Source organism: Mauremys mutica, chromosome 9 (genome assembly GCF_020497125.1).
Source record: "Mauremys mutica isolate MM-2020 ecotype Southern chromosome 9, ASM2049712v1, whole genome shotgun sequence".
NCBI lineage: Eukaryota > Metazoa > Chordata > Testudines > Geoemydidae > Mauremys > Mauremys mutica.
This window is the reverse complement of record NC_059080.1, coordinates 2,674,970-2,685,330: the sequence shown is the minus strand read 5'-3', so window position 1 is coordinate 2,685,330 and position 10,361 is coordinate 2,674,970. Positions and strand designations below refer to the sequence as shown.

Below are 10,361 nucleotides of genomic sequence, written 5' to 3'. Positions count from 1 at the left end.
TCCTGTTATATGTGTGCCATGGCTGGCACAACAAGGCCCTGAGGTTTGACTGGGAGCCTCTGGCTATAACTTTAATACAAAGAATGCAATATAAGTAATAAGCTTAACTATAGTGGGGAGTCCAACCCCCACTGACATTGATGATGTTACATTAGGCAGGAGTTTAGTACCGTGCATACACTATGTTATACACCGGTTGCATTTTTTATGAATAAGATAGATGTACTTTTTTTCCCGCCAAAGCCTTGTTCACCTCATCCAATGTACAAGTCTCTCGAAGCCCAAAAGATCATGAATAATGCAGGGTGTTTGAGGTCATTACCCCCCACATCCAAACGGGTGCATTTTCATGTCTGAAAGTTTAATCACTTCTGTGGAAATGTAACTTTCAATATTTCATTAGCACAGTCTCCCAACTGTTAGACATCAGCCAAGAGGCTTTGGTGGCACTTTTCAGTACAGCTGTGAGGAGATGCATTTATTTTAGGTGGAATTGGACAGCTGTTTTATTACAAATTAAAGAACTATGGTGACCAGAAAATCCAAGTTTAGCAAATAATTTATTAACATACAATCAGAACTAAATAAGTGGTTGGGAATGTTCATGTGAGGCAATGACCAGAATTAAAAAGAACCACAGTGCAATGCAACAAGGCAAACCGCATTGCCATGGTGCTGTGTCTCTGCATAAGGGCAGGTATCCTGAGATAAAGCTCATTGCAAATGGACCCAGTCACCAAAGTCACCAGCAGAGCTGCTCAATGGCGAATGCATCTTCTCTGGCTCCAGCACCTTTGAGCTGATATTTCCCTGATATTACATCCACTGGCCATGCCCCAGCTGCCCCCATAGACCAACCCAACCTAGCTTGATGCTACACCACATTCCCCCTCATGAAGAACAGGTCCACAGGGAGTGTGGACACCTCCCTGCTTGGCTGTTCCACAATTTGCCTGCTCCCCATCACGCTGCTAAGGAAGTACACACATTCTACTGCCAATAAAGGCTGAGTGTGCCCACAGAGAGGAGACTTTGGGGCTTTTTAGGGGTGGGGGTGAAGACAGGATTTGTGCATAAGTGATTTTTAAAATTCAGCTCAACCATTATTCCCCCCAGCAGACAGGCTTTTATCAAGCTTTCCACCACCCTCTTAAAGCAAGTTGCTAGAATATGGTATGTTTGGATTGCTCTGATTTAGCACCAGGGCTACCCCAAGCAGCCCAAAAAAAAAAAAATTCACCGAATTGCCGCCGAATACCTGAAAGTGTCACCCCGCTCCGGAGTGGCCACCCCAAGCACCTGCTTGATAAGCTGGTGCCTGGAGCCAGCCCTGTTTAGCACTACCTGCTTTTGTCCTTGCAAAGACTGAGAACCTGGCTCTGTATTTACCTTTCAGCAGAAATGCCAGAACATTTTCTAAGAAATTTATATGGCCCCCACTAGTGTAGTTAGACCTGGTCATGAATTTTTCACTAAGCCATTTTTGTGCTAAAACATGGTTTATTTTTACGAATCTCCCAACTCAAAAGCTTTTTGGAAGGAAGAGTTGAAATGGTCAGAATGTCCCATTTTGGCATCTTCCATCCAGAAAGTTTTGGGGGTTTTGAGTCGCAGTGACTTTTCATTTCAAAATGTTAGTAAATTTAGACTAAAAAAGGGTTTCTAAAATGGGGGGAAAGGTCAAAACTGAAACAAAAAATACTTAGATTGACCCCCAAATATTGTGGGTTTTGTTTGTTTTTGTTTGCAAAACCTTTTGCGATTTCAACTTTTCATCCTGATCTGGGATAGGAAATTTTTTTTTGAAACCTCAAAAATTCTCACAGGGTGGGAAAACTGCTTCACCCTAGCCACAGCATTTGAGCACCTCACAATCCTGAATGTGTTTATCCTCACAACACCCCCGGGAGGTAGTCAAATGCTATTACCCCCATTTCATCGATGGGGCACTCAGGCCTGGTCTACACTAAGAAGGGGGGTCGAACTAGGGTACGCAAGTTCAGCTACGTGAATAGCGTAGCTGAATTCGAAGTACCCTAGTTCGACCTACTCACCCGTCCACATGCGGCGGGGTCGAACTCCGCGGCTCCCCCGTCGACTCCGCCACCGCCATTTGCAGTGGCGGAGTACCGGAGTTGACTGCAGCGCTTCTGGAGTTCGAACTATCGCGTCTAGATCAGACGCGATAGTTCGAACTCCGAGAAGTCGAACTCACCGTGTCGACCCGGACGGTAAGTGTAAACCTACCCTAAGGCATAAAGAGAGTAAGTGACTGATCGAGGTCATGCAAGGAGGCAGTGGTAAAGCAAGGAGCTGAAGCTGGGTTTCCAGAATCCCAGGCTAGCACCCAACCTGCTGAACCACCCTGGTTCTCTTTTTCAGCTGATTCCAAGTTGGCCAATGTCGGCTTGAAAAAAAGCCGATTTACTGATTTCTGACTCTCCAACTGAGGTGTACACAAAAGCTCAGAGATCAGTAGAAGGCTTCTAACCGAGTCTGCTGGAATTTCCACCAGGGTTTCAAAATTCATAAGTAAACACTTTTCTATAGCAAATCTTTGCAGTGAAAAGAAGCTCCAAAGAGTTAACGGAACAGAGGTGCATATGCCACATGTATAAATCACTTATTGCCTGCTGCTAAAATAAATCCCGTCTTGATCACTGAGCTTTCATTGCAGCTGCTTCCAGTTCTGTCTCTGCTTCAGCCCTCCACATGGCCTTCTTCTCGGTATTCATCCTCAGCAGCGTGTCATCTCTTCTAGCAGCCTTTGAATATAAACGGTGAAACTCATTTGCACAATAAAATTTCCCCAACAATAAATATCCCACTTGTTTGCTTCTCTTGCTTTGGCACCCCATTTGATTTTTTACAATGAAAGAAGTTATTGAATCTAGATTTCCTTGTTTCACCTAATTGCCAGTACTTGCAGCCTCGGATTAGCAGAGAAAGGCCATGGCTACACTTGCAGATTTGCAGCGCTGCAGCAGGGTGTGAAAAAACACCCCCTCCAGCGCTGCAAGTTGTGGCGCTGCAAAGCGCCAGTGTGATCAGAGCCCCAGCGCTGGAAGCACGACTCCCAGCGCTGTACGTTAATCCCCATAGGGAGGTGGAGTACGGACAGCGCTGGGAGAGCTCTCTCCCAGCGCTGGCGCTCCGACCACACTCACGCTTCAAAGCGCTAAGTGTAGCCATAGCCAAAGCATATTGCCTTTGCTCCAAAGGCATGTGAACAGCTAGGACAAACCGGGGCTGGGGGGGGCTTTCATCACTGAAAGACCCAGAAGCAGAGACCCTCTGGAGTTGTTTTGTTTGGTTCCAGTACCCATCCACCCATCGCTGCTTGTTTAATTTATTTCACTCACAGGCTTCAGGCCACCAGTTTCCACATCTAGGTTTCCCATCCCTGCCAGGAGGCCACCTGTCCCCACCTACACTGAGCTGACATTTTTGGAGGCAGTGTTTTTCTTTGCTGTCACTCATCAGAAGGGTCACACCAGCCCAGCAAGGAATGGTCACAGCACACAGCTGATGCGTGTGTAATTAGACCGAGGTGCTGGATGGCCTGCCTCACAACCAGCAGGGCAGCAGCAACATCAAGCAGCTGCTGAGTGATGCCACAGCAAATGATCATTCCTCCGGGACAAGCTGAGCTTGTGTGGTCTGGTCAGTGGGGAGCAGGAGCCCACAGCACTGGGGAAAGAATGGGCTGAGTGGCCTGAAAGAAATGGAACCAGTGTCTCACTTAGGGCCTGAGCCAAAGCCCACTGAAGTCAGTAGGAGTTGTCCATTTCTCCTTGGAGAGGACCCATACTGAGCCACAGAGAAATAACTGGCTTTGAAAGCTGCATTGCAGTGGGTTATTGCCAAGTCAATCAGAAAGAATAATTGTCCAATAAGTCACATGACCAATACCATATTAGAGTCAGGAACATGTGGTAAGTAACTCATCATCCCTAATATATTGTTTAATGTGTATTTGCTCAAAAAACCTTTGTATTTATTAAGAAAAATGTGAACCTGCCTGCACCGTTCACACAGTGCGCTTGCTGACCAGTCAGTCCAAACACACTTACTTACTTGCTTGCCTGAGATGATCATGACCAAGCAGCCTAGCAGAGTCAGTGCCATTGTGATGTAGCAAATTTTGATCCTCACTCTACTCGTAGCAGCTTTGATGACCTCAGATCTGCAGAAGGGCAGAGCAGATTTCTGGTCAGATGACAACAACGTGGAATAAAACAAGAGGGTTTTTTTAGGGGGGAGGAGTGGGAGTTGTTTAAAGAATTGCGCAGTTCTTGCCAGTGGCAGGTTATTTTTGCTCAGAGGTCTTCTGTTTTCTTTCTACTGATTGATTGTTAAACGGGAAGTTAACGGTAAACTAGCCGCGGCCTGAGGGATTTAGCCAAACACTGCATAAAGCAAAGATCTGAAGGAGGCCCCCCAGGGAATGAATGCTGCTCCTCTGCCTTTTCCTGACTCACTCAGGAGTGAAGAGCAGACAAGTGGCAGAGCTTGGCGTGCAATTTAATCCTTTTAATGATTGAAATCCAGGGGGCCACATCCTCAGCTGATTGTGCTGCTTTAAGCTAGATGGGGGTCTGATCCCCACTGGTACGTACAAATGATGGTTCTGCCAGCTAATGCTACCTTTGGTGGGGTGACATGGTGCTCTGGCCTGGGCCAGGAATGCACATCTTGGCTATGATCAATGGAAGCTTTTCACATTGCAGCTGCTTCTCACGGCGATTCCCCCTTTGCTCTGTCATCATCATCCCATAACATTCCAAGAAAAGCTCCTGCACGAGGCGCGTCTCGAGTCTGGCTTGTCAGCCAAAGCAAAGCGAGCTGTCCAACAGCTGCAGTGAGGATGGAAGCGAGTGGGCAGCTGCTGAAGGCTTAAAGCACAGGGCAGTGGCACACCAGCTGGGAGGATTTTATGAAGCTCAGCACATCTGTAACTGTGGCCATCAAGTTACACAAGTTGTGCCTAGCAGCCTCCAGGGCTAGATTCTCAGCAGGGCTAAGTGAACATAGTTCGCCAGTGCAGGAGCCAGTGTGGGGAGAGAAGCCACTTCTTGCACTGGCGGGTGGGCAGAGGAAAAGTCAGGAAGCAAATTGTGATTCTCAGAGCCACTGTCTGATTCCTGCCCTGCTCCTGGCACGTCTTTGACCGTTATTCATTGTAATAGACATTTTAGCATGACAACTTAAGCCAATCCCTCATGAAACTGTAGCAAAAGAGTGGCTTTAATTACATCTGTATGGGGAAAGCAAGTGTTGAGGAACAAGTAAAGAACCCCCCCACCCCAACCACCACCACATAAACACACCAGTGTTAAAGACCAGGAGGCATTAATGTCTCTACTCCTTGAACTGATGTTCTTTTTTTAAAAAAAGATCTAAATAGGGAAATGAAAGTATAAACTGGCATGATGGAAACTCACTTCAGATGTTTTTTGCTAAAACTATGGATGTTCCAAATTTTCTTTTGAAAGTCATGTGCCTTTCTTAATCACTTTAATTCGTAAAAGTGGTTAAAGCACAGAACCTGAAATGGACATTAGGCAGCACAGTGATTTGTGAGCTACAAAGCAATGTGTGTTAAAAATGGTTTCTGTCTTCTTCTGAAATTCCTAATCTCCAAAGCAATTTAACCCAGTTCACTTTACAGAGTTGGCAAAAAAAAAAAAAAAAAAACTACTGCTTCAAGATGGGTTTGTATTGTTTTTGGACCGAGATAGCAGCGCACCCACACAATTCATTCACAGTCACCTGGTCCTGTTGTAATATTAGAAAAAAGAACACTCCCTATCTAAGCTTAGTGTTGGTGACTGACCACGTAAGGGAAGGTCTGAACTGGCAGTTTTACATATATCCAGTGGTGGAGATTTTGACAACATAAGAAAACAAGGTCTACTTACGATAATAGAGCTGGAATATCCTCCTCTTTTTTAAACCGTCCTGCCCATAATAAAATCTTTTTATCAAATGCTGTAGGTCTTCTGTCATTTCTGAATGTGCTACGACCTTTAAAAGATATTACCAAAGAAAGTCATCAGCTAAGTTAAGAGTGGAAGTAAAAAGCTGCATTTAAAGAAAAAAAGCCTCAGACTGAAGTTTAAAGAAGGGCTCCACGTTCTCTAGGAAACCTGTCATTAAGGGCAAAATCCACCTTCAATTAAGATCAGTGAGATTTAGCCACTCACCTCAAGGGCCTTGTCTAGACATTTTCTTTTGTAGTTGTTCCCCATTGCAATTCAGCTGGTGCTAGCAACAATGAAAGGGGTCTTTTAGTCATTGTGTAGTCTCGCCATTGCCAACAATGGTTAAAATACCAGTGGCCAGTCTACATGCTGGATGCGTGTTCTGCCAGGCAAGCTGCAATGGTGCATCGTTCACAACAACACTACAAGAAGTTAGAAAATTTCATTTAATGAATTTTATGGAATTTTCCAATTTGGGGGCAAAACTTGGATACATGGGATGAAACCCTGGCCTCACTGAAGTCAATGGCAAGATCCCTGCTGATTGCAATGGGCCAGGATTTCACCCATAGATTTTTAAGGCCAGCAGGGATGTTAAGATCATTTCAGCATCAAGCCCGTAAATGAAATGAAAAATCTTTCATTTAAAAAATGTTGGAAGGAAATTCACTTTTTCTTTGGTGGGAGGGAATTTTCATTTCATTTATGAGCCTTTGACGTTAAAAAAATGTTTCAAAGAAATAATGTTGAGATGTGCTAATAAAAATGGTGCTGCTGAGCGGGGGGGGAGGTGGTGGACACAGCCAAGTACTGGCTCCAAGTGCCTTGTTGTTAACTGCAGCCTGGCCGATGTCGGCTGATTTTGCTTGCAGCAATCCGGTGAATGGCAAGGTAACCAAGATTCTTTCTCCCTTTGAGGGCAACATCCCAGAAAACGTATCACAAGGTCAGAGCGACATTCTCCCCACCACGGTGAATGGCTTGATCTGTACTTTGATCCCAGATGTCAATGGGAAGTCTTGCCCACCCCAGTAATTCCCCTCACTGAGATCAACACACACGGCTCCCAGAAAAGCTTTGCAGCAAAAACAGACTGTACCTCTTTTTATGTTTGTAGAAAGAAAGCCCCCAAAATAAATGGCTGGTCTGAAACTATAGCCATTTTTCAGCGTTACCGCACACAGGTCAAGCAAGAGATTTACAAGGAGATGTTCCCCTCCCCCCACGTTTGGTGTTCAGAAGTCAAAAACCCAGCTCAATTCATCCTCCTCATTTCTCTGTATTTGGTTGTAACCGTGTTAGCTGCGGCATGCAGTACGGCAATGTGCAGATGCAGGAGAGGCTGCTCTGGTACCAACCAGGAACCGAACAAACTTCAGGCCTACCCTGCGCTGACAGAGCCGCACTCCTCCATCTCCAGGCACGGCCACTGATGCGGTTTCCCCTCTTTGCTGGTGTGATTAGATCAGTTTTGCCCTTGGGCCAAGCCAGCCAAAAATTCTCCCTTTCCAAGGTTAACAAACACCAAACAAAAAGTCCATAAAACATGCCTGTCTGCCCATTCTTCCTCTGTGGCGGGGGTATAATCGCACCACCTCAGTGCGCCACCCTGCTGCCATGGAAGACTCTGTGCTTTTCCACTGCCATGTCCCTGAACCAGCTGCCCCAAACTCAACCCTCCCTGTTTTCCTTTTGCCCCAGGGCCACTGCCAACATTGGCCTCCTCCCGAACCCTTGGCCCAGGATTCTCCAGTCCCGCACCTCCATGCTCCTTCTTCTGTCCCCCACCCCTCACCTGGGACTGGGACCACCACGGGGCACACCCAGGCACTGCAGAGCCTCCCCTACTCTCCCCAATATCTCTTTACACTGAGCACAAGGGCTTTCTGAGATCTCTCCCCCTTTCCCCACATGCTTTGCTTCCAGGCTACGGTTCCTGCTGAATCTCTCTGCTCTGGGCCAGAAATTGAGAATGTCCTGGCCTTCCTCAAAGGCCTTATCTAGCTTCCTTTCCCACCCCTCTCCCCAAGGCAGACGCTCTGGCTCTGAGAGAGAAGAGGGATGTTCTGCTGAAGAGAGTCTTGTTGACTAGGGACTCCGTCTCCTGTTTCGTCTTGTTTTTAAATGCTCAAATTAGTGAGGTTTAACAAACTGTCTGCCGTGTTAATTCCTTGACAATGTTGCCGTTCCACAGGGAGAATAAGGAGTGAGGTTGTGTTAAGATACAGTCCGCTGGGAGACTGACAACATGCTCTCATGAGAGCTAGCTACGGGCACCACCATTCTGATGCATTGCACCACACAAGATTATCCAGGGGAGCCCACTGATAGTCTCTCACAACATGTGTCACTACAAAATAAGTCCTGTGCCCCAGCCTGGAACTGCGTTCTCAACGTTGGGCCTGAAATGAGGCCAGCTGAAGTAAGCCCGCTGTGAAAGGATGACAAGAAATGGCCAGCTGGATCCCAGAGCACCTGGTTTTCCACGGCCTTCTAGCCTGTGCAGCTAGAAGTGAGCGGTGGGATCTGCTCTGGCCACATGGAGCTGTAGATGACAACTTGAGGCACAAGGAAGGAGAAAATCAACCCCCCTGAGCCGAGACTTTGCTGCTTGAGTTTGAAAATAAACAGTGGCATTTAGAAGCACATAATGCTCTGTGGGGGGTAGGGGAGGAGGGGGTGCAGCTGATGTGCCCGACTCTCCTTGAGCTCCCCACGTTGCTAATGGTCACCATTACGGCTGCTCTCCCCGGAGACAGAAGATAAAGAGCATCATTCCCTGCTAGGGTGAGCAGATGTTCTGATTTTATAGGGATAGTCCTGATATTTGGGGCTTTGTCTTATATGGGTGCAAATTACCCCCCACCCTGTCCCGATTTTTCACCCTTGCTATCTGGTCACCCTATTCCCTGCTGAGTTTACCTGGGTAAATAATGGCACATTGTTCTGACCAAGGCCTTTCTTTCACCCCAGTTTTGAGAGTGGCTGAAAAATTCAGCGTATAAATCCTGCACCCCTTTCTCACCCAGTGAAGGGCCAGGAGGCTTTTAGAGCGTGCGTTGGAGACCCGCCTAGTTTACCCGCCCGTCCCTGGGGAGAGGTGCCGGACACACTGCTGGCTTTCTTAGCATGGTACGGCAGTGTCAGCAGAGCAGGCTAGGGCCGGGCTACAGCCCAGTGCAAGGCAGGGAGGGCTGGAAGCCCCGGCAATCAGCCATCCCCAGGGAGTCAGCTGCAGATCCCCAGTGGTTTCTAGCCCTTCTCCCCCTGACCCCCCACCTGGCTCTTGGCTACTGAAGCTCCAGGGGAATTTTGACAGGGCCAGCCCCATTCAGACAGGCAGCCAGACCCCTCCCCAAGGCAGGCAGCCTGCCAAGGGAGAGAGCCAGGCCAGGCTGCTGAAAGCTGGCAGCCAGGGGTGACATTGGAGGTGGCTGAGCACCTGCTGCAAGGTACCAGGTATCGTGACTGCTGGGGAAGCCGCTCGGCAGGGCTCATAGGGAGCGCCAAGCAGCTACCCCACCCTCCAAGCCACCTCGCCCCATGGGAAGACTGTGCCAGCACTAACTGCCCTCTCTCAGGGTAAATCCCCACTCAGGGTCTCTCTAGCCCAGGGGAGTGTAATTCAGTCCACTTCCTGCCTCGCCATCTTTCTGTGCCCAGTGACCTTCACTTGGTGCCTGGCAGGAGCCTTCAGGGACACAGAACCTCGGCGCTGCCTGACTCGAACCCTCCCTGCACACAGGTCACGGTTCTTCCAATTTCTAACACTCCCACTGCGGGGAGAGCTGCGGGAGAGACCCCGCTGCGAGACCTACCTGGATGCTACAGGATGAACCCTGGGTATCCGAGAGCTGCTATCAGGGCATATTTGTAAACTTCAGGTGACAATTTACTTTGCAAGGCCTGAGTCTAATAGCAGCTCCATCAGCCATGGCCGACTGCCTACAGTAATATGAATAGCTTCTCTTCTAGGACTTCATCTTCTAGGATGCATCTATTTCCTGGCTGGTCTGTTTTTTAATATAACTAGTTCACTTCCATGAGCTGGGAACATTTGCTCTGATGGAAGCAGGACTATTTTAAAATGGAAATGTACATTGTGAAGAACACACAGAATCTCCTCAGCTTAGCTAGGGGATAGAGAAACGGGTCAGTCGCTGGCCATTTTACTGTAAATTATGTGAAACACAGAACAAAACATTTCTACCCACCTGGAATAACCTTCTTTGTGGCCTCTGCTTTGTTACAAAATGTTCTTCTTGTCAATATCTGAGTGTCCTTGGTACATGGACGCCTCCAGAAATCGGTTGTTCTCAAAATACTTGTGAAAAGAGGCTCACTTTTCAATAGCTGCCCCAGCATTGTGTGCCCGGT

At 47.7% G+C, this 10,361-nt stretch overlaps 1 protein-coding gene across 1 annotated transcript; it reads right to left on the bottom strand.

Annotated features, from left to right (window-relative positions):
- Positions 1–2,230: 2,230 nt before the first annotated feature.
- Positions 2,231–10,361, bottom strand: LOC123376873 (protein FAM162B-like). The gene is made up of 4 exons (XM_045029117.1): positions 10,199–10,361; positions 5,922–6,027; positions 4,078–4,186; positions 2,231–2,765 (listed from the first exon to the last, which is right to left on the bottom strand). Exons 1-4 carry the CDS (start codon positions 10,347–10,349, stop codon positions 2,658–2,660), a joined length of 474 nt encoding a protein of 157 aa, XP_044885052.1. The 5' UTR covers positions 10,350–10,361; the 3' UTR covers positions 2,231–2,657.

Excerpts from the sequence above, each read along its gene's own strand:
- LOC123376873 (XM_045029117.1), bottom strand. The coding sequence starts at position 10,349 with ATGCTGGGGCAGCTATTGAAAAGTGAGCCTCTTTTCACAAGTATTTTG. Across the intron at positions 6,028-10,198 it reads CACAAAGAAGGTTATTCCAG|GTCGTAGCACATTCAGAAAT; the intron begins GTGGGTAGAAAT and ends TATCTTTTAAAG. Across the intron at positions 2,766-4,077 it reads TGATCATCTCAGGCAAGCAA|GCTGCTAGAAGAGATGACAC; the intron begins GTAAGTAAGTGT and ends TTATATTCAAAG.